Raw genomic sequence first — 22898 nt, 5'->3', positions numbered from 1 at the left:
ACTTGTAGATTATAGGAAAACCAACTACAAAACAGGGCGGCTCCAAGACCAACCCTTGAACCCCCTGACCTGGTCCTTAAAAAATAGAAAAATTATATATAATTTTTTTTTGACCCCTACAATAAAAATCTGAATACCCTAACATTAAATTTTTTGTTAAACCCAATTGAAATAAGTTTTTAACATGATCTTTAGTTTTTCTCTATGTTTGATTTGTATTTATGTTTTCTTAGTTTTTCTCTATATCCGATCAAGTATTTTGATAAGTGCTCTACATATTTCCAAGTCCAAGAAATCTTTTACTGTTTATTCCAATTCCAAGAGAATAACAACGTTCATTTTTAAAAAATCATACACTTCAAAAGCAAAATTTTATTACTAGAGTATTATTTTTCTTAGTTTCACACTTACTCCCAAGCCCCAGCCCTACTCCTAAGTGTGTTACTATTCTTATTTATTTAATATTTTTTATTTAATTGATATAACTTATAAATATAAATTATATAATAAGTTATTATTAATTTGATAAAACTGTATAATTAGTAATTTAATTCTATTTGTTTATGTATCCAATGATTGTTGTCTTAATGATCTTTAGAATGTTAATATTTTTAAGATTATTGTATAATATAGTTGTGTTGTATATAACGTAAAAGTTATATATATAGAAAAAAAAATCATTTTATTTTTTACTAGCGCCTCCCCCGCCAATAAATTCATGGCTCTGCCATTATTGACCCCTTAAATAAAAATCCTGGAGTCGCCACTGCTACAAAATGAAAGATAATTTTTTTTAATGAATACTTTATTTTCTTTTACATTGAAAATGAATTACTGATAAATTCAATACAATATTAATCATATGTTATTTTCAACATTTAACAAACATTGATTTCATTTTGATTGATGATTGATTTGAAATGTATTACAGTGAGAAATCTTATGAGAGTGACTCCAAGACATTGGCTAGAGGTTTTGAACTCATAATCTTATTGATATCATGAGATCTTAAGAATTATTTAATTATTTTATCTACATCAAAATCGAAAATAAGAGAGAAGGAGAGAGAACATGCTCGGAGTGCAAATTTCTTCGCGTGGAGACACTTAAGTCAACTATCGAGTGTTGATAATCATCTAATAGTGGTCTTTTAGTACCAGTGAAATACATCATCCTGCCACTTTAGTAGTTCTAATTTCAAGGAAGTGGGGTTAGCTGAGTTCTTCCCCCATTAACAGAAGTGTGGAATTGTACCAAACTTTAATTAACTGATAGGGACAACCCTAGTGGATCTGCCACTCTTCCCGAAAGTTAATTGATAATTAGCAGGCGTTGTCCTTTGATTTCCTGTTTATATATTGCTTGTACTTCCAACTTATTGTCACACAGCATTAGTGAGCATTTACATACTTTGTTCACTTTTTAAGATATGGATCAAAATCCCTACAAACTTTTCTTTGTGGCCTTATTTTGCCTCTTGATCCTAAGTCCTCCTGTATCCTGCCAACTTGATTATAAATTCTATGATTCCACTTGTCCCAATCTGACATATATTGTTCGAAAAACTGTCTGGTCAGCCATTGCAAATGATACTAGGATTGCAGCCTCACTCTTGCGGCTTCACTTCCACGATTGCTTTGTTAATGTAAACCTATTATCCTGCTATGTTTAGTTGTTTAATTTTTGTAAAACACCCTCATTGCTATGCTATCCCCATTAAAGTAGTCACTAGAAGTCACAAACTGAAATGGTTTGTAATTAGCAGGAGTGAAAGATATAAGAATTTTGTTGACTTCTAGAGATTATTGGAACTTTATAATGATCATCTCACACTTGGAATTTCAACTCATACTCCCTTCATTGCTGGACCCTTATCATATATATAATGTCATGTGTTCATTTTAGATGTACTATGACAAGCTTATATATAAGACGTACAAAAAAAAAAGTACAAACGGAAATTACTAAATTAGTCCTAATGCTGCTTGTTATACTACCGGTTAGCAATATGAATTGTTTTGACTCCATTTCTTAGAAACTAACTGCAAATTGTTTTCTCATTTTTGGTCAAAGGGATGTGATGGATCATTGTTACTTGATGACACCACCACATTTACGGGGGAGAAAAATGCATCGCCTAACAAAAAATCAGCTAGAGGCTTTGAGGTTATCGACACAATCAAGGCTAATTTGGAGAAAGCTTGCCCATCCACAGTTTCTTGTGCTGATATACTGACTCTTGTAGCAAGAGAAGCTGTTTATCTTGTAAGAAAGTCCTATATACTTCGTTGAAATTATTAAGAATCACCATTCAATTCCTATAATATCCATTTATGATCCTATATGTATCTCCTCTTTGTTCTTTTTGTGTGTTTATTTTAATCCTTCATTATGTTTTTTCTCAGGCTGGAGGTCAATATTTTTTTTGGGCTGTACCCTTGGGTCGCCGAGATGGCACAACAGCTAGTCAGAGTGCGGCTAATGAGCAGTTGCCAAGTCCCTTTGAGCCATTAGAAAATATCACTTCAAAATTTACTTCAAAGGGTCTTGATATAAAGGATTTAGTGTTGCTATCAGGTGTGCAACATAGACTTCATGTATATAACAGTCACCTTGCCATTTTTCTGCTTCAACTACAAAATAAGCTTGCATGCTTTTACATTAAGAAAATTTCCTGCTTTTGGAATGTAACAATATAAGATGTAGTAACCACTATTCTAGTTAAAATATTTTCATTAGTTCATATGCTCATTAATTACAGGTGCGCACACTATTGGTTTTGCTCAATGCTTTACATTCAAGCCGAGGCTTTTCGACTTTGCTGAGTCTGGTAAACCTGATCCAACACTTGATGTATCCCTCCTACAAAAGTTGCAGAGCGTATGCCCAAACCAAGCTGATTCTGACACAACATTAGCTCCCTTGGATCCAGTCACTTCGGACAAATTTGATAATAGCTATTACACAAACCTTGTGAACAACTCAGGGCTACTTCAGTCAGATCAAGCTCTTATGGGGAACAATAAAACTGCTTCACTGGTCACTTACTACAGCAAGTTCCCTTATTTTTTCTCCAAGGATTTCGGAGCATCAATGGTGAAGATGGCCAACATAGGTGTACTTACTGGACAAAGTGGAGAGATTAGGAAGAACTGTAGGGTGGTGAACTAAAAACCTGTGTATGTGATATAGATGGTCTTCAAAAGCGTTGAAAAGCTGTAACTAGTGCGTAGAAAATGCTGGTCTGTAAGCTACCTTTGATAAATGTTGAAAGGAATAACTCTGGTTGTACTAGTAGCATCAGTTGATTACACTTAATTCATATTAGATTTTAATTAGGAGAAAGACACAAGCAAATTCAGAGGGGAAAAAAAAAGGGAGGGAGGGAGGAGGGAGGGTGTTTCGCAACTCGATGCAATGCATATGAGACGTGGCATTTAAAAAATAAATAAACTCATTTAAACAACACATAATCAAGCAAATGCAACATGTCATAAATTTAATTAAAAATTAGAGGGAACTGAAGGATTTAAATGGGAGTGGATCTTCTTCTGCGACAAAAATAAAGGGGCTAAACGAACATTCTTTTATGGAATAATCATGTAAGGTTGAAATTAAGCCGGTCGGTCATGATTGACAGCTCCATAATCGGTTGCAAGCTAGTGGTGTTAGCCACATTGGCTCAAAGCACCAACAAGTCAATTGTTCGCGTTTGAAAAAAATATCTTGCGTCTTTGGCCTCCCTTCCCTCCAAGGACAACGTCTATATCGAAACAAACTTTCATGCATTTTTTTCAAAAGTGCTTAAAGATGAAGAGACTATTGAGATGACAAGTTTGTTTATTTATATTTTTTTTTCGATTACCAAAAAAAAAAATTTTTTTTTTTAATGATGCAAATATATGAAAATGATGTTAAATTAATCATAATATAAAAAATATACTGAAAACATCATATTGTTTTTATTTTTGAAGGTGGTCATTACAATATTTTATTTTGTGATAAAATATTAGAAACATTACAATTTGGTTTAATCAATTGGGTTTATTGATAATTTTTCAACAATTAGTTATTGTCAACATATTTATTTTATATTTATTATTATTTTTAGAAATTAAAAAACAGAGGGAGAAACTTAAAGACTCATATCCGGCCATAATTGATCAAGTCCCTTGAAGAGAAAACTAAATTTAGAAAGAGTTCTTCAAGTCTATAACCTACTCCTTAGGGAAATATTGTGATGGAATACTAGCCTGCACATCCAAACTTGTTGTACTCCGCCATCTATCTTTAGGCTCACATGTGAGAGAGTGTTAGAATTATGATTAAATGATTAAATTCATAATTTTCTAATAACTTAAGTTTTTGAGAGAATCTGTAATCTAGAGTACTCATTATGTATATTCGCTCGCTAAATAATGTGAGGTACGTACTATTATAATACTATAAAACTTAAATACAACTCCTTCAATGTGGCAACCTAAGTTTCCTAATTAAATTCAACCACATAGTTATATACTTATATTGATCAATGAATCACATGGTTGAATTTAATTATCCTTAGAAAAGATAACACTATTTTTGCTTCATTGGATAATATAATCAAGCGATTGAATTCAATTTGGTAACATAAGGTACAACACATTTGGAATTGTATATAAATTTTGTCAATATTACATAAAAATATAATAAATTCTAATTGCACCCCTTTATTTTTTTCTGAGTTCAGATTCATAAATTTATAAGTAAAAGCAATTTGTTAAACACAAAATTATGGTTCAATTAGAAAGGTGCTTGGTAGAAAATTGATCTACATTTAACATCTAAAGAAATTTCAAATCCAAATTAGGGTTCAATTAGAGAAAGTCTAAAGACTTAACAGAATATCACAAAATTTTTACAACACTCTTATCTTGGGTTGAAAAATACTAAATGTACTACAAATTTTATTACTTGAAACTTATAGGCACGTTTGGTAGACTATAAGCTATTCAATATTTTTTTTTGAGGGACAACTATTCAATAGTTTGGTTATATTTTTATTATAGGGAATAGTCATTCCTTATGAATAATTATTATTTAAAATGAGGAATAATTATTCATCTCTAAAAGGGATGTAATAGTTATTCCTTAGTAGGTGTATTAATTTCTAAAATTAATATATTTATAAATAAACAAACTTTTTATATACACATAACAATTATGAAAAAAAAAAAACATAAAACATAATAAATAACTAATCTCTCTTTCAAATTTTTAAAAAAATAAAATTTTTTTATAAGTAAAATATTTCTTAAAAAAATATTTTAAATTTGATTTAAAATACTTTCATTCCATTGTCTTCAAGGTTCTATTATTGTGTTGTTACCAAATAAATTATTACATTACAACATCTTGTATTTTTTATAATACTTATTCTTATTCCTATGTAACTATTGTTACAGTTTACCAAACATGTCTTAATATTGTAATGAACATGATTAATGAGTTTCAACTAAGGGCAAAACTTAGGTACAGTACATTAGGTTCCCCACTTAAAATTTTGACATCTGTCAAATTTAACCATTCAAACATACGGCCGTTAAAACTATATTTTTTTTTCCTTCTTCCTTTCCTGTACTGCAAGTCCTAATTTTTTTTTTCCTTCTTCCTTTGCAAACTGCTTCTCTTCCCAACCCAAAACCTTTCTCTTCCAAACCACCCATGATCCTTCTCTTTGAAACCCAAAACCCAAAAAAAAAGAAAGAAAGAATCATCGATCAAGAAAAAGAAAAGAAAAGAAGAAAGGATCAGATACACAGACCGAGAGAGAAAGAAAGAATCATAGACTAGAAGAATCATAGAATCATCGATCAGAAAAAAAGAAAAAAAGAAAAGAAAGAATCATCGATCATAAAAATAAAAAAATAAAAGAAAGAATCATCGATCAGAAAAAAAGAAGAAGAAAGAATCATAGATCATAAATAAGAAAGACCCATTGGTTAGAAAAACAGAAGAAGAAAGAATCATAGATCAGAAAGAAGAAAGACCCATGACCCTTCTCTTTGAAACCCATGACCCTTCTCTTCGAAACTCATGGCCATTCTCTTTGAAACCCAGAACCCAAAAAAAGAAAGAAAGAATCATCGATCAGGAAAAAAAAAAAAAAAGTAATCAGATACACAGACCGAGAGAGAAGGAAAGAATCATAGACCAGAAGAATCATAGATCAGAAAGAAGAATGGAAACAGACCAGAAAGAATCATAGATCAAAAAAGAAGAAAGGAAACAGATATACACCGAGAGAGAAAGAAAGAATCATAGATCAGAAAAGAAGAAAAGAAACATACAAATGCCGAGAGAGAACGAGAGAAAGATATGAGATTTTCTTTTTTCTTTTTTCTGGATTTTGGGTTTCGAAGAGAAGGGTCATGGTGGATTGGAAGAACACGCTTTTGGATTTGGAAGAGAAGCCATCTACAGAACAGGAAGAAGGAAAAAAAAAAAAAAAAAAAGTTTTAACGCCGTTAGTTTGTAATGTTAAATTTGACAGAAAAAATTTTAAGTGAGAAACTTAAAGTATTATCCCTAAGGTACTGTACCTAAGTTTTGCCCTTCAACTAATAACTAAATTTTGAATAAACCATTTTTATTTTGTTTAGAGAAAAATTACCCATTTCTAATTAGTGACACGCCATTTTAAGACCAACAGTGTAAAACACTACTTTTCTGATTAATAATCTTATTTTTATTTTATTTTGAGTCGTACGATTTCGTTGTACTTGTAGAACAAGCGGTTAGAATGACACATGACAATCACACGGTTACGAGTGGTTGATCACACAAACAACACGAACAACTTAGGCACGTCAGATCAGGGTATCCAAAGAATTATAAAGAAGGCAGAAAAGGGGTCACGATGCACACCGCCGCGTATCTTAGCAATAATATAGCCCCCGAGAGTGGTTGAGACTCGAGGCTCTACTACGGTACGGTCCTTATTTATTAGTAATATAGAGCGAGCGGTGGTGGTGGGGACTATAGAGTAGAGATATTGTGACTTTGTGTGGCGGCACGCGCGATCATCGACGAAGACTAGAGTTCAAAAATTGAAAAAGAGAGCGGGACTTTTAGGGTTTTAGAGAGAGAGAGAGAGACAGAGAGAGATAGAGAGAAATGGTGAACCCTCGGTGCTACCTAGACATAAGCATAGGAGGAGAGGTAGAAGGAAGGATAGTGATAGAGCTGTACAAGGATGTTGTTCCCAAAACCGCCGAGAATTTCAGGGCTCTCTGTACCGGCGAAAAAGGCATTGGTCCTCACACCGGTGTTCCTCTCCACTACAAGGTCAAACCTACCTCACACCTCCCTCTTTTTCTTCTTTTTAAACCTTTGGCTTTGTTTCTTTACTCTGTTACTCCATAGTTTAAACAACAACGCATTGTTTCTGTTTGTGATATGAATACCTAGGATGCATGGACATTTCATTTGGGGTGCCCGTATCCGTTATCCGTGTCGTACCGGTGTCGGTGTCGTAACGGTGTTCTATCTGCCGTATCATGTTATAATTTTTCAAAAATTGCTCGTGTTACCGAATTCCCGCGTCCGTGCATCCTAGATGAATACCTTGCGTTTTTGTGTTACCAAAATTTTCAATTTCAATACCAATTTGTTTACTTTTTTTTTTTTAAACATAATTATCATTGGTATTTTATTTATGGATAATAACTGACAATAATTCGAGAAATCTACCACTTTTAAGGAACAAATGCATTTTTTTGTAATCAGTATTTATTATTATTATTTTGATTTTTTTTTTGAAGGATTAACTATTGATAATATATTTGGGGGTCGGATATGAATCCTCCACAGATTGACCATTCATAATAGAGTGACTAAATTTTATGCCTTCAACCTCTGTGAACGAAGTGTATGACACTAAGCATAGACATAGACGGAGTTGAAGGATTAACTATTTGTGCATGATTTTATTTTTTAGAGTACAGGGGGTGGTGATTTGAGTATGAGTGTGGGTTTATTTATGCAAAACTTTATGCATATGTCAGTTGTAACACTTGAAAGTTTATTTAAAACTGGTATAAACTCTACTTGTAACGCTTAAGAAACCAATCAACTCATTTTGATATGTTGCAAAGTACTCTACTTTCGTAGTTCATATGGTTATCTTTGAGTCTTTTGCAATTCTTAGTCATTTTTTGTTAATTATATAGCAAAATCTTCAATGCAGGGGGTTAGTTTTCATCGCATCATCAAAGGGTTTATGATCCAAGGTGGAGACATATCTGCTGGGGATGGTACTGGAGGAGAATCGATTTATGGCTTGAAATTTGAAGATGAAAACTTTGAGTTGAAACACGAGAGAAAAGGCATGCTATCTATGGCTAACTCGGGACCTGACACCAATGCATCCCAGTTCTTTATTACTACAACGCGCACATCTCACCTAGATGGAAAGCATGTTGTATTTGGGAGGGTAATCAAAGGAATGGGAGTGGTTCGTTCGGCTGAGCATGTTACTACTGAAGAGGGTGATATTCCTTCTCAAAATGTTGTAATTGTGGATTGTGGAGAGATTCCTGAGGGGGCAGATGATGGAATATCTAACTTCTTTAAAGACGGTGATTCTTATCCGGATTGGCCAGCTGACCTTGACACCAAACCAGATGAAATTTCTTGGTGGATGAAGGCTGTAGAGGACATCAAGAGTTTTGGAAATGAGTACTACAAGGTAGATGATGTCGAATTGTGTTTCTGCTTGACATTTATATTCACTTTGTTTGGTTGAAAAGGAAAATTGTAAAATACATGGTACATATGCTTGACATTTAAATGATCTGTGCATACATTTAAATATCACAGAAAATAAATCTTTGGCTTCCTTTTGCTTGCAAAGGGGTTATTTTTCTTCTGTTAACATGATGTTCCCTGACTTCTTCACATGCAGAAGCAAGACCATAAAACGGCTCTTAGAAAGTACCGTAAAGCTTTACGCTACTTGGATGTATGTTGGGAAAAGGATGACATTGATGAAGGTGAACTTCTATTTTTGCTTGTGATCACATCTTTTAATAATGTGTTATTGAAGTTGCTTCATTGCTTGCTTTGTCCAGCTGATGAGTTTATCTTTGTGACTTCACAGAGAAAAGTTCCTCCTTGCGGAAGACAAAGTCTCAGATATTTACAAATAGTTCTGTAAGTTTTCTTATTTGTCACTTGATTATAGTGCATCCTTTAGTCATTATCTAGAAATATTAGACATTTATTTTTTTGAAAATTTAATCGTTACAACAAGTAGGGGAGGGGGGATTCAAATCCTGGTTCTCCTCATGAAGGAGACCAAGCAATGCCATTGAGCTACAAGGCTCTTGGCAAGATCAAGCATCATTTATTATTTGATTAAAAAACGTTAGAAATTGTATTAAGACAAGATGGACTTATTTACTTGATAAATTTTTTTTTGGTGAACTTGAGCGCTGGTATTGAATATATAATAGTGACACTTCATAAATAACCTGCTTGATGATTGAATTTGCTGTTTAGAAGAACATCTGTCAATGAAAGTTTTGATTTTGCACCCTTTTATTGAGTTTGAAGCTCTAATGAAAGCTCAAATATCCATTGATTATCATCTCTTGTAATTTCTTTGATCAACCCCCCTAGTTTAGTTTGATCCTATCATCTGACTTGGTTATGAATCTCAAGTTTTGATCTTATTTTTCGTGTTAGTACTACCACTTAATAGACACAGTTGGTTGTTATTAAAGATCAAGATTGTTATTTTACTTTTTCGTGGTGCTTTGATCAAAGCTTTTTTGTTTTTGTTGACAACCAGACAATTGATTATTGTTCGAATGCATGTAACATGTTATCACAATTGTTCCAACCAAATTTTGCTATTTTCTCACCTTTGGAGTGATGGTTAGTTGCTTTCTCTTTCTATTTTGTGAAGGAGCTAATATCTTAACCATCTACAGTTCTACTAGATGCTGTAGCGTTCAGATCAATTGCCTTGGATAGTCACATACACCGCACATACACACATATGGGGTGATATCTCATTATATTGGTTTTCCTCATAGATTTCATATTTTTGTTATGGGATTACAATTTTGTTACATTACTAAGGTTCCTTTGCCTTTACATTATTAATTGATGTTTGCCATTCTTCTTTTAGGCCTGTAAACTGAAATTAGGAGATCTAAAAGGAGCATTACTGGACACAGACTTTGCAATGCGTGATGGGGAAGATAATGTGAAAGCTTTGTTTCGCCAAGGTCAGGTCAGTGTCTGCTTCTAGTTTATCCTCTGTCTCTCTCTTCTTATATTTTATCTGATATTGATAATTATCCCCTGCCCCCCTTTTGATGTAATAGAGTATAGTAACTTTTAGTGAGAATAATATTTATTAATTTAATGACTCACATTGCATGCGCAATTTGAATTGGAAGAAGTTTAAGTACAGTGAGCATTCTTAAATTTAGAAACTTAGCTGACATTTAATAGTAATAGCACATCTTTATACAATTGGGGTCAAGGCATGATGATGGCAACTAAAATGTGGAGTTAAAAGAGCATTTATTCAAATGACCTTTGAATTTTTTATATTTAAAATAATGACATTATCTTTGATATATATTAAGAACATTTAAGGTATGCGTAAATGCTTTAATTATGAATATAGCAACCTCGGTTTCATGTTAACCACTGGTTCTTTTTTCTGTTTTTTTGATAGATAGATAAGAAGGAAAGTATTAATTCAATCTATCAAGAAAAAGGAAAGTATCATTTCCATTGCTGGGATTGAACTTTGGTCGCTAGGATATAAGCCAGGTATCCCAACCGGATAGAATCACTAGATGACAATAGTTGAGGGTGGGGATTTGAACCCTGGACCCCTCCATTAGAAATACCAGGAAGTGCCAATTGAGTTACAAGCCTCTTGGATTCTTATTGCTTATACCATGAAGGCCTTGTATGATTATGTTGGTTTCAAGATATTAAGGAATTTGATTTTTGTCAAATGTCAGTTTCATTGTCAACTATTTTATTTTCACCATGAATATAAGCTTGAGTTTTAAATACAAGAGTCTGATATGCATAATTGAACTATAGCCAAGAGCCTTGTAGCTCAATTGGCACTTCCTAGTGTTTTCAATGGAGTTTCAGGGTTCAAATCTCTCCTCTCCCATTGTAATTATCAAATTATCACAAAAAAAAAAGTATAATTGGACTATAGATATAGACCTTATCTCACTTGCTGGTTTTGTACATGATGGGATGATACTGGTTTCATGATTTTTTTTTTCTTCCTTTTCTTGATGGAAATTTTTGAACTTTTGGATTTTTTTTATACAGTTATATCATAGCCAATTTCAAAGACAACTCCTTCTACTTAAATGACTTAGAATAAGTGATTTACAAATCATAAATTGGTTGTGTTACCAACTGGGTTGCACCGACACGCCATTTTTGGCATCGTGTCGGTGTCCGACATGTATTGGACACCGAAACTGGTACGATTCGCCGGACTCCAGTGTCCAAGCAGTGTTTTTTTTTTTTTTTTTTTTTTTTTTTGCTTCTCCGACACGGCGCTTACACATCCGACACGCCAGCAGTGCAAAAAAAAAAAAAGAGAAGAAAATCACAGATTCTCAAGTCAGACCGAAACCCACATCTCAGATTCTCAATTTCTCACTTCTCAACCCACCCACCCTCCCTCTGACCTCTGCCCACTGCCGTTGCCCTCTGTCCATCACCGGAGCTAGATCAGGCCGATCAGCGAGCTCCATAGACGTCGCCGCCGTGCCCAGTCCCTTCCGATCTCTCTCTCTCTCTCTCTCTCTCTCTCGGCGTGGCCGTCAGGTCCGACCTCCATAAACGTCAGGTCTCTCTCTCTCTGTTTGTTTTTATTTTTTTTTATTTTTTTTTTTATAGATATTTGGTCATTTGGTAACGTTTGGGTCATTGGGTGAATGGGTTACTTATAAATAGTCACTTATTATAAGTACAATGTGCTTTTTTTTTTTTTTTAAAATCCCACTCTCATTGTCACTGTGTGAGAGTGGAATATAATGTAATGTTGTTACTGTCATTATGTGCTAAATATAATGTTGTTAATTGTTACTGCCGTATAATATAATGTTGTTATTTCTATAGTTTTATTAATTTATTAAAGTTAAACTTAAATATTGTAGATGATTTTACTAAAATGAATATTGAAAGTATAAATTGAAAATGAATATGGTAGCTTTTGAATGTAGCCTATTTAAACTTTTGGTTTGTACTCTAAACATTTTATGTGTATTATTGTACTACTTTGAGTGTTAGTTTACTTATTTGTAGTTCTTACATAATTTAAATTCTAGACATAAACGTATTTTATGTCTAAAAATATGCCTAAATATAAAATTTAATTAATTATATAATTGCCGTGTCCACGCCGTTTTGTGTCCTTGTTTTATAAAAATTGCCATATCGCCGTATCAGTGTCCGTGTTGTGTCCGTGTCCGTGCATCATAGGTTACCAATCACCTCCAAAAGCTTGCTCATACTTGTCATAAAATATTGCCTGCACCATTGTGGTCCTTTCTGTGTGTTTGCTGGTAATTTCTAATATTTGTATTATGGTCTTGCCAATTTCAGGCATATATGGCATTAAATGACATAGACTCTGCAGTTGAAAGCTTCAAGAAGGCTTCGGAATTGGAACCAAATGATGGTTAGTGACTTTTAATGGTTGACATTCCTTTCTTTAATATGAGCAGTCTTCTAATGTAGAATTTAGATGCTGGAATGTGACATGAAGACTAATTTCTTCTCTTCCTGTTGATTTAACACAATGAACAAGTTGTCTCTTGCAAATGAACAAATTGTTATGCTTTAAGGTTTTGAGTTTGACTTGGAGCAAGAAAAGTTTTTCTGAATTGGATATTGTTAAAAAGGGGTAAATTCTTGACTGTACACCATATTTTTCATTTTTCAGGAGGAATAAAGAAAGAGCTTGCTGCTGCACGGAAGAAGGTAAATGAACTTCACATTTTATATTGTTTAAATGTGACTTTAGTAATGGTTCGTTGTGTTTTCTTTCTTTACAAATTTCCAATTGGACATAGTTTTGAAAGCTCATGATGGTTACAGATTGCTGATAGACGTGATCAGGAAAAGAAAGCTTACTCTAGAATGTTCCAATAGAGTTCTGGCCACTATCTGGTATGCTAAACACATTTTGGTGAAAATTGCTCTTCATTTTTTTAATTTTGAGAGTAACTTCCCATTTGTTTTTTCTGATGTACGGTTTCCCTTTTGTCTGGAAGGATTGGCTTTGAATTGATGGGCATTTGTTAGGTTATATGGTCAGCTGGTTCAGGCTTTTTTGTTTGCAGATATTGATTGGCTTTAGGAAACATCAGGTACAAATCTTCTGCTCCTTATGTGATTATTATCATATGATTATATGGCCATATTGTGAAATACAAGAACAAATTATTGATTACATGAAATGACAGGTCTTTGTATCTGTCAAAAATTTCCTTTCTTTTCCGTTTTCTTTGGACTAGAAAACTTCTGTGACAGTGCACTGGTTTTGAATCTTTTGATGGTTTGAATAATCAGATTCAGCCAATTGCTCAGAATAGGAAATCTGCCTGCCTTATTGAAATTGTTTGCATTTAATCTTTTTGCTTAACCTTGATGCTTTGGTCTATTTCAGGCTTTGTTGGAGGACAAGAATGGGTTGCCCGATCTTCTGAGGAGACAAATTAGAAAACTCTAGCTTGAACCAATTTTTGTGATTTTGTTAAACTAGACTTATAGCACATTATTTCTTGCTTGAACCATAATGCTACATACAATATTCATCTGAATCATCCAAAAAATCTTGTTATCTTTCATACAAAGCCTTTTAATTTATGCAAAATTGATAGTTTCTTCTTCTTAATTAACTTTCTATTGTTAAATCAATTTTAACTTCTTGATCTTCCAAACTGTTGTGGTGGTTTCCCCTGATCAGATTTAGTTAGTTTGGCTTGAGCTTTAGGGGAAGTATTCCATCTGTTGTTGACTGAAGCTCCCACTTTGATACTTGGAACTTGTTCTTCTGCCTTCCTCTTTGTGAATCCATCCCATATTTTCTTTTCCTCGTGCAGTCCCCTTCTCTGCAATTTGCTGTGTGAGTTGAAATCTTTCATTCTTGTTAAAGCTAAGTTTTGGCTTGCCTCAGCAACAAGCTTCTGTTCCATGGACACTTAAACACGCCAATCTGCAAGTGTTGTTTCTTCTTCGGCTCTTCTTTTCAAGGCATAGTATTCTTCATGACTGAGTTGGATAATGGTATCATCCTTTTCTGAACATTCAATATAGTGAAGTGATTCAGCTGCAGATGCTGCCAAAGCTTCTGACTCTAATTGTTAGCTTGAAGCATGAGTTGCAATGTCTGAAGAGTTTGCTTCTTTACACTCAGGACTTGTTTCAGCTTTAACCTTGCTTGTGGTCCTTCTTTGATATCCAACTTGAGCCTTTTAATCTTTTCACGTGTTCGATCCAAAGCCTGGCTTATTTCATTGATCATCTTTGTTGCCTTCTGCTCTTCTTCCTTTTTGGTTCTAATGGATGCGTTGGTGCTCCCTAGTTGTGACTCAAGCTCTGAGATAATAATATTTGATGTTGTAGATTGATTTTTGGCACTTTCAAGGTTGGATTTCAGTCTTTCAAGCTCATCAATGAGAAGCTTGGAGTCTAGCCATGACTGCATGACGTTGTCCTTGGCTCCTTTCAGTTCTTCCTTCGTCTTAGTCAGTTCAACCATCTTAGCCTCTAATGTGCCGCCAGAGCTTTCTCGTGGGTCTCTTCGGTTTGTGTGATTGATTCTCTATTCTTTCTTCACCATATGACTCCATTTGCTCTTTTGCATAAATGGGAAACTTTCGGGAGGCTTTTCTTTACCATATATTTATATGTTAACGTTCTTGTATTTTAATGTGTAACATCTTGTTTGGATGAGATTTCCAATCCAGCTTTCGTTTTAAAATTTCTTTTGCGTGCTTGGATGAGTTCTTGAGTTTCCTAGAATGGCTTTGTTTTTTTTGAAGGTTCCTAGAATGGCTTTGTTTTTACCGAGTCTCTACATGAGATGTCCACATACATGCCTGTTGGTTTTGCATGCAATTGCAAGCTGTGCAGCTTGTGTTGGCGCTTGGCAGCTGGTAAAGTTTGCCGGCTGTTATGTCTTGCATCCCTATCATATGGTCGCTTCCTTGGGGGCTGTGATGGAAGACCTATGTAATTTTTATTTTTATCTTTTTGAGAAAGAAGACCTACGTAATTTGGTTTGTTAAGTTCAACTAGAAAATTCCCTGCTTTGTTTGGTTGGCAAATGGTTGGATTCAGAAAATTTTATTATGATGCTAAGAGCTAACCATATTGTGACTCCTCCTTGGTCTTTAGAATAGGACGAAATATGATCAGAAAGCTCTAAAAAGTATATAATTAATCAGATTAGTTTATATTCTTGGAGTTCGTTTCATTGTTTTTGCCGGAGCTTCCTTCTATTCCACAAGTTGTTTGGCGACGCAGGCAAGAGAGTCTTCATTAATACCTTCGCCCTCAATTTCCTCTAGTCTACCAGTACCTAATGCACTTTTGACATTGGCTTCTTCAATAGTCCTTCCCAATATTTAATAGCCTTTGCAAATTTTCGGTGGAGTCAATATCAACTAACATGTACCTTGCACCTTCCATTAACGCGTCACATATTTTCAAGGATATAATATTGATAACCTTATTAACACATTTTGTGATAATCATTCCATAAATACAAGTACTTGTGAGGTGGGGAGTAAATGCCGAAATTCAAGTATGTGAGAGGGAACTTTACACATACACTTAGATTATTTTTGAATAAATTTTTTATATCAAATTTTAAAAAAATGATAATTTTAGGACAATTTATATTTTATTTCTTTTTTAAGTCTATATATCTTTCTTGTGATCTATGCATGTGTTATTGAATTTGGCTCGTCTCCAATGCTTTTTTGTATTGAACATGTTGTGATGCACCTAAAACTAGTTATGTGTCCGAATCGTATTGTGCCTAAACCAAACTTCACCCTATGTTATTAAAGTACATAGGAAGGGGAATGTCGTTTGACAGTTATATAGCAAAAGGAAATCAAAATTATTTTCTAAATAATTCTGACTACAACATTGAATTTTTATACAATAGAACATATCTGGCATATTTGTTAGTTGGTAGGTTGACGTGTCACATCATTTGATAACCAAGGGAGAATGGAGGATAGAATAAGTTTGTCGTATTTGTGAATTCCCTAATCATACTAAGAAAAATATGGTAATGTTCATGGAGATGTTCTTACATTAATGAGCCACATTTGTGTGTGTGTGCCGGGGGGTGGGCTACCCAAAAACTCCCTCAACGTATACTTTTATTTTTATTTTTTTGGGGATGAGCCGTAACTTATACTTATTAGTTGTTTCAAGTTTACGACCCCCTCCTTACTTGACTTATAATATAATTGGACTTTTGTCTTCTCTTTTGTAAAATTTTCTTGTTGATATAGTTAATAAGCTATTCTTTCTGCTGTGTTAAATCTTATTAAAAAATAAATGAATAAAAAAACATATTTTATCAATGTAAATTATGGTTTAGAACTTTGTTGAGGTCCAAAATATTATGAGTATTAAAATTTAAAACTAAGGGGCCTCAAAGATAAGGAAGGCCCAACTCGTCAGTCAAGGCCCACTTAAAATGAGTAAAAGGAAGCCCAAACTCATGAATGGGTAAGCCTTGGGCCTTAAAGAAGGAAGAAAAAGGAAAAAAAGCTCGATCCAGCCTTTGTGAGAAGAACTCCTAGGGACCCTGGACCAGGATATATCGGGATTGCTAGAACTAGGGGGGATCATTGGTAAATGCAAGAAAGAATTAGCTGGGATTTGGACAGCTTAAGGAAGCATACTTATGGACACAAGGAATGAAGATAAGCATGTTCCATTAGCCGCTTATGACTTAAAAAAAGCCGATGACTTAGGAATCAACACTTGATAAAAAAAAAAGCCTTGTACCTCAGGAAATGTACGAAGGTGAACCATGAAAGAAAGTAGCTGGGGATCTTTCAATTTGACAAGGGAAAATCTGCCTATTTAGAGAAAAGGACAAAGGGTGGAGCAACCAAAAGGAGGGGTTTGAAAAGGTCTCTTTAGAAGCTTTGGGAATGGAGATTAAAAGTCAGCCCCCAGGAGTCCTAAAAGAGGAAGGTCAGCTAAGGACTTTTTGAGAGGAAATCTCAAAAAAAGAATGTAATGAGAAAATGAGGAAATGACCAACCATCAATATTGCTGACATAACATTGATTTTAGTACCCAGAGCAACAAATGGAAGGAATTAATGACACATCAAAAATCTCAGGAAGTTGCTATAAAAGGGGGTCAAGCCATCAGAAAGAACCATTCAGCAACAATTAATCAGAGCGAAAAGAGCCTTAAAAAGACTCCTTTAAACTTCAGAGAATAGAAAAAAAGGGAAAAACATTGTAAGGGATTCTGAGATAAGTACTAGAGGATACACTTAGATTCAAAGGGATTTAAACATCACAAGTCTTGAAAGCCTATAAAGAGCTATCTAAGTCTGTGACTTCTGAACTTATTTGAATCTTGTGACATATCCCAGTGAAAAGTAGGGTTCAATGTACTAAAATTCAATATAATGACATCACTTTATTTTTTGAAGATTCCTGACGTCCCCACATGCTTTTTCTTTATTTCCTTACCATTCTTTAGCCATTTATTTTACAATATGTATATGTTTGCATGTATGGTTATGTGTGTGTTGTAGGATCTAGATTTTGTGCACAAATTGGTTTGTAATCAACCCAATATAGCTGCTGTGAACTAAGCCCAGTCCATCAACCAACAAATATAATTTTTTGGAGGCTCATGGTCTTTGTTTCTACTTGGACCCGAGTACTATCCAAAATAAGAACCCACAAACTTATAACACTATTGTTACCTTTAAAAAAGAAAAGAAAAGAAAAGAAAAACAATAATACAGTCTCAATTTTAAATTTTTTATTGTAATCATTTATCCTCCATAAAAATGTGCATAAGCAATTTAGTATGGAAATAGTTATATCACAAATGTTATATATACACACACACACACACAAATTGTAGTATACTTCTTAATTAGTAAACAAATTCCATTCATAACTTGAATTTTTACTTTAAAAAAAAAATTTATGTGATAGAAACCTTAGTAGATAATCACAATATAATGGAAATATTATTTCTCTGTGGATTTTCTTACATTAAAATATGACCTTTTTTTATTAATATTATTTATAGAAACAAACACACACATGACTAATTAGTTTTCAAATAAATGGTTTTTAATTTTTCAAATTGGTCTCAAATGCCATATATGTTCAAATAAACATGCATATCACTTTCATTCATGCTATTTTCATTCAAAAGGGGGAGTTTGCTATCGAAGTGTCTTTTAACAAATTGATCAAGAATATCACTTTCAATAATGTTGCCTAATGCCTACTAAGAATATCACCAATCATTCATGCATGGAACAACTTTAATCTAACTTCGAATATTTATCACGAGAAATACTTCACAAAGACTTGATCAAGAATATCACCAATCATTCAAGATAGATGTTAACAACTTCATAGAATTCCACAGTTGCTACTTCACGTGTGAAGTTGACAACATAGAGCTTCGAATCTTCCTTGTCATGGTTGAGCCCACGCAGAGTAGAACGTGAAACATGCTCTCTATTTGCTTAATCGGTAGTGGTACAAAAGCAACCTGAACGCTAGATATAGATTGTACCTTTAGATTCGAGTCATTCGACTAAAGCAATTCCCATGGACTTAAATGGCTTGGAAATCATAAGATTCATATCACAACGTATTCTCTTTTTATATTCTTAAAATTTTTTATTCTTTGTCCATTATTTTTACTACCGTTGCCTCCTGAAAAAGGGACGGCAACGGTTAAAGTGATAAGTTTGGCCATTGATATATATAGCTTGGAACTTTATTCTGTCCTTTACCAAAAAAAAAAAAAAAAATTATCAAATTTGAGTTGTATTTGCACAAAAAGTTACTCATATATATATATATATATATATATATATATATATATATATATATATATATATATATATATATATATTCGGTAGTGATAACTAAAGCGGGAGGATATGAATTATGAGTGAAACACCAAGAAGTCAAATTATAAAACTCTTGACTATTCATCTAACTTTTAGAATCGATATTTTTTATCTTCTAATTTTTTTTGAATTGATGTTCTAAGTTTTATTAATTTATAGGGTATGGTACCGGTCTTTTAAACTTCAAAATTTCTATAAGCTTCATGACTTCTATTAAAAAAAAAAAAACAATGCAAGACTTTGTTTTTAGGGCTTATGAGCTTTTATAGTGTTATTTCCTCTTATGAGCTTTTTGTTTTTAGGACTTCATGACTTATGAGCCTTGTAAACTGGCTATTAAAAGAGCAAAGCTTAAATAGAGTTAACTCTAGGTCTAGGACTAAGGCCCCCTACCCCAAAAATTTAAATTTACATGAATAAAAGGCCTCCAAAATTGTACCAAAAAATGTCTCAATAATTATAAAATGATAATATTGATTCTTTTTAAGGATAAATAAAAACCAAGATTGCAAAATTTCCCTCTCTTATTTCATAAAATAAATAGGACAAGACATTATGAAAGCCCCATATCTATAATACCTGTAATAATCTTACCAAAGCATCCAAGCCATAACTGAAGTACTTAAGAGGTAGAGTAGGTCTATATAATCAAACCAATGCCAACGCCTAATCAATGTGAGACTCTTGAACATCCCCTCTCTATCTTGTTCAAGTTCTAACACACAAATAAAGCTCTAATACTCAATCAAAGCATCCAATCCAAATATTTTAGATCAAAAGGAGAGACTTCGAGAGCTTTCATTTTTCTTGTCGGGTCTTGTGTTCTTCTACAAGCAATTTGGCGAAATAGGTAAGACCCTCTTCATTAGTACCCTCGCCCCCAATTTTCTCAAACCTGCCAGTATCTAAATTCACTCTTGACACCGATTTCTTCAATAGCGCCTCCCCAATCTCCACAAGCTTTTGCAGATTCTCCGGGGTGGCAATATCAACTGATGAGGCATCTCCTGTTAACGTGTCATCCTATGGTTCATATTTAACCAAAAATTTGTTAATAATTTACATACTGATAATGTTCGCAAATGGATTTAATAAATGTAGTCACCAGTAGGTTCCAATTAAGTCAATTGTATACATCTGTCATTGTGAAATAAAAAACTCATATTTGAATGTCGCCTATGCTAAAAATAAACTGTTTTGTCCTTATAATAAACAACAGTTACCAAGGTTTCAAATCCTTTGTTATCTATAAAAAATGAATAATTGCGATCATTTTATACCTGAATACGAAGGTAGTTCTTCTTGGAACCGAGGGCTTGGAAGAAGGTGGACACATGAAAGTCGACCATATCAGAACTTGCATCGCCATATACGTCGAGCAATGGAGTTGCCCCATTGTCATACATCCAACTAAACAAACCCCATGCTGAGGCTGTGGCAGCTGCATACTTTTCTTCATGCTTTGCTGCACCTGTTCCCAGTGACAGAACTAGCATTCTCTTGCTGTACTCCATTGGTTTTATGTCATGTGACTCAATGTTATGCCTCAAAATTTCTTTCCAAATCTGGCTTATGGCCATCATCGTCTGTAGATTTAATTAGTATAAAATAAATTAGAGAACTTGCCAGGGTGGTCCAAAATAAATCAAGAAATTAAAGTTACACAAAATAACCAAATTTCCAAGCTTCAATACAAAATGATGCCCTAAATTCTCAAATCAGCTCACTGGATTATTTGCAGCAACTCCGCCATCAATGAGATCAAAACTGCGAGCGTATCCCTCCGCATCTTTTACCTCAAAGTAATGTGCTGGAAGAAAAGTGGGTGCTGCAGAGGTACCAATGCAAATATCTGCTAGCCTAGCGTTCTTCAATTCATTCTTCTTTGCCTGTACAAAAACATAGACCAGTTGGAACAATACGTAATGGTCACAATACCAAAAATTTAATAAATATTCCTACTTATTAATGCAATACTCGTACTAGCTCATACATCATTGGTTGAAAAGATCACTGGCTGAAGGAGCTTGATATCAAAGCTTGGTATAATCACATCTGTTAGGGTCTCTTTCAGAGTTAGGTTGCCAAGTAGCTCGTTTGTCAATGACCGCAGGTACTTCCCGTCATATTTTGGTCCCCTCATATTACACAACATGCTTGTCATTGAACTCAAAAGATTTGTGTTTCTGGTTCCACAGAATCATCTTTAATAGAAAGAAAGAATGAAAAAAAAATGGTACCCACTATTTGTTGAGTTCCTCTAAAAACTGGTAAAACTTATATACCTGTTCTGGTTGAACTAAAAAAGAAACCAAAAAGGCTTTTTTGGTTGTGTGGTTTCATTGAAAATTTACCTGTCCTGGGGAAAAATCTTGGGAGAGTGCTCTAAATAGAAATTGATGAGGTCCTTTGCAGCATACATGGGACGGTGTTCCTTATTGGGAGCTGTAAGCATGGTGGTGACTAGACCACCTGTACTTGTTCCTGCAATTATGTCGAAATAATCTGCAATTCTTGCTTTGGGTCCGTCCAATTCCTACACAGGCCATAGACACACAAAGCTTTTGAAACAAAATAAGAAGGAAGAAGGGGTGGCTGATATGCACAAAAAATTTTGAGAGAAAAAGTAATTAACCTTTAGAACATTTTATAAAATAAAAAAAATTGGTTGCTATTGCTTCGACAGGGAACTAATGTATACAAATTCAATAAAATACACTTTTCAAGAGAGTCCAGCCTTCTACATGTAAAATAATATCTAATGATATTTTATTGATAATCCTCTAGAATTTATATACACATAATATTGCAAGGTAAAATCTTATGGCCATGTTAATTAACGATACTCCTAAAAAATGCAATCCAAAAATACAACTCAAATAACTCAACTGATGTCTATAAACATGATAATTCCCTACAAACTCAAATTAATTAATATACGTAATGGTTACTGTGTTGAAATTATGATTAATTAATTAAATTTATCATTTTCTACTAACTTAAACTTTTGACATATTTATTAATTTATCAGGCTCTAATAGATGGGTAAGTACCTGAAGCTTTGATTCAAGAAAACTGAGGAGAGTGCTGGGAATTATCCCCCTAATGCCACCTCCGTCAATGCTCAACACAGTAACCATCTTTGCCTTTGCACAAGAGGAAGCCATTTTGATTGGAAAGAGCTAGCTTCTAGATGTTGAAGTTTCCTCTAGACTCTTGCAAAATTACTATTAGCTTGATATTAAAATTAATTTTTGCATAAACAGCAGAATTGATACTTGGAAGTACGTATGTATAACAAAAAGCATACTCTGCTCAACTTCAACTTCGCATATTTATGACAAAATTAAAGAAGATATGACACTTTTGCATGGCCCACGCATGGATAGGACTTTTTCAATTGCTATATATCTTATTATTCTCTCTGTGAGTGACATGGGTTTAGAATTTTACATATTGTCATCCTCTTGTTTTAACATATTGTCATCCTTTTTTTTCAATTCCTAAATCTTGCTAATGGGTCTCGTTAAAATACACTTGGTCGAGTCTTTCCTTTATATTAAGGAAAAAGTTAACAGTTTAGGAACCATTTTTAAAAAAAATTTTATGGAAAAAGAAAAAAAAAGTAATTAAAATTTTTGTTTTATAACTTTTAATATTTCTCTTCAACGTGATATCAAAACTTTCCTAAAATAGTTTAATG

The 22898-nt window shown here is 33.7% G+C and overlaps 3 protein-coding genes across 3 annotated transcripts; 2 read left to right on the top strand and 1 right to left on the bottom strand.

The window, feature by feature from the left end:
* Positions 1-1380: 1380 nt before the first annotated feature.
* LOC142623618 (peroxidase 10-like) lies at positions 1381-3298 on the top strand. Its single transcript, XM_075797057.1, has 4 exons — positions 1381-1645; positions 2074-2265; positions 2406-2577; positions 2762-3298. The coding sequence occupies exons 1-4, from the start codon at positions 1430-1432 to the stop codon at positions 3169-3171; spliced, it is 990 nt and encodes a 329-aa protein (XP_075653172.1). The 5' UTR covers positions 1381-1429; the 3' UTR covers positions 3172-3298.
* Positions 3299-6904: 3606 nt separating this feature from the next.
* LOC142623617 (peptidyl-prolyl cis-trans isomerase CYP40-like) lies at positions 6905-13889 on the top strand. The gene is made up of 10 exons (XM_075797056.1): positions 6905-7326; positions 8228-8728; positions 8945-9032; positions 9140-9192; positions 10175-10279; positions 12643-12718; positions 12983-13020; positions 13138-13209; positions 13314-13409; positions 13709-13889. The coding sequence occupies exons 1-8, from the start codon at positions 7156-7158 to the stop codon at positions 13189-13191; spliced, it is 1086 nt and encodes a 361-aa protein (XP_075653171.1). The 5' UTR covers positions 6905-7155; the 3' UTR covers positions 13192-13209; positions 13314-13409; positions 13709-13889.
* Positions 13890-19701: 5812 nt separating this feature from the next.
* Positions 19702-22471, bottom strand: LOC142623616 (patatin-like protein 2). Its single transcript, XM_075797055.1, has 6 exons — positions 22249-22471; positions 21550-21731; positions 21189-21381; positions 20923-21084; positions 20476-20781; positions 19702-20218 (listed from the first exon to the last, which is right to left on the bottom strand). The coding sequence occupies exons 1-6, from the start codon at positions 22360-22362 to the stop codon at positions 19994-19996; spliced, it is 1182 nt and encodes a 393-aa protein (XP_075653170.1). The 5' UTR covers positions 22363-22471; the 3' UTR covers positions 19702-19993.
* Positions 22472-22898: the final 427 nt, after the last annotated feature.

This window comes from Castanea sativa, chromosome 2, assembly GCF_040712315.1.
Source record: "Castanea sativa cultivar Marrone di Chiusa Pesio chromosome 2, ASM4071231v1".
NCBI lineage: Eukaryota > Viridiplantae > Streptophyta > Magnoliopsida > Fagales > Fagaceae > Castanea > Castanea sativa.
Note: the sequence above shows the minus strand (reverse complement) of the source record. Positions and strands in the feature narration are given on the sequence as shown.

What these genes read in the sequence shown, in the direction of transcription:
- LOC142623618 (XM_075797057.1), top strand. Translation starts at nt 1,430, where the DNA reads ATGGATCAAAATCCCTACAAACTTTTCTTTGTGGCCTTATTTTGCCTC. An exon ending in TCCACGATTGCTTTGTTAAT is followed by an intron (nt 1,646 to 2,073) that starts GTAAACCTATTA and finishes TTTTGGTCAAAG; the next exon opens with GGATGTGATGGATCATTGTT. An exon ending in CAAGAGAAGCTGTTTATCTT is followed by an intron (nt 2,266 to 2,405) that starts GTAAGAAAGTCC and finishes GTTTTTTCTCAG; the next exon opens with GCTGGAGGTCAATATTTTTT.
- LOC142623617 (XM_075797056.1), top strand. Translation starts at nt 7,156, where the DNA reads ATGGTGAACCCTCGGTGCTACCTAGACATAAGCATAGGAGGAGAGGTA. An exon ending in GTGTTCCTCTCCACTACAAG is followed by an intron (nt 7,327 to 8,227) that starts GTCAAACCTACC and finishes TCTTCAATGCAG; the next exon opens with GGGGTTAGTTTTCATCGCAT. An exon ending in TTGGAAATGAGTACTACAAG is followed by an intron (nt 8,729 to 8,944) that starts GTAGATGATGTC and finishes CTTCACATGCAG; the next exon opens with AAGCAAGACCATAAAACGGC.
- LOC142623616 (XM_075797055.1), bottom strand. Translation starts at nt 22,362, where the DNA reads ATGGCTTCCTCTTGTGCAAAGGCAAAGATGGTTACTGTGTTGAGCATT. An exon ending in TTCTTGAATCAAAGCTTCAG is followed by an intron (nt 21,732 to 22,248) that starts GTACTTACCCAT and finishes TGGCCTGTGTAG; the next exon opens with GAATTGGACGGACCCAAAGC. An exon ending in TGATCTTTTCAACCAATGAT is followed by an intron (nt 21,085 to 21,188) that starts GTATGAGCTAGT and finishes GTTTTTGTACAG; the next exon opens with GCAAAGAAGAATGAATTGAA.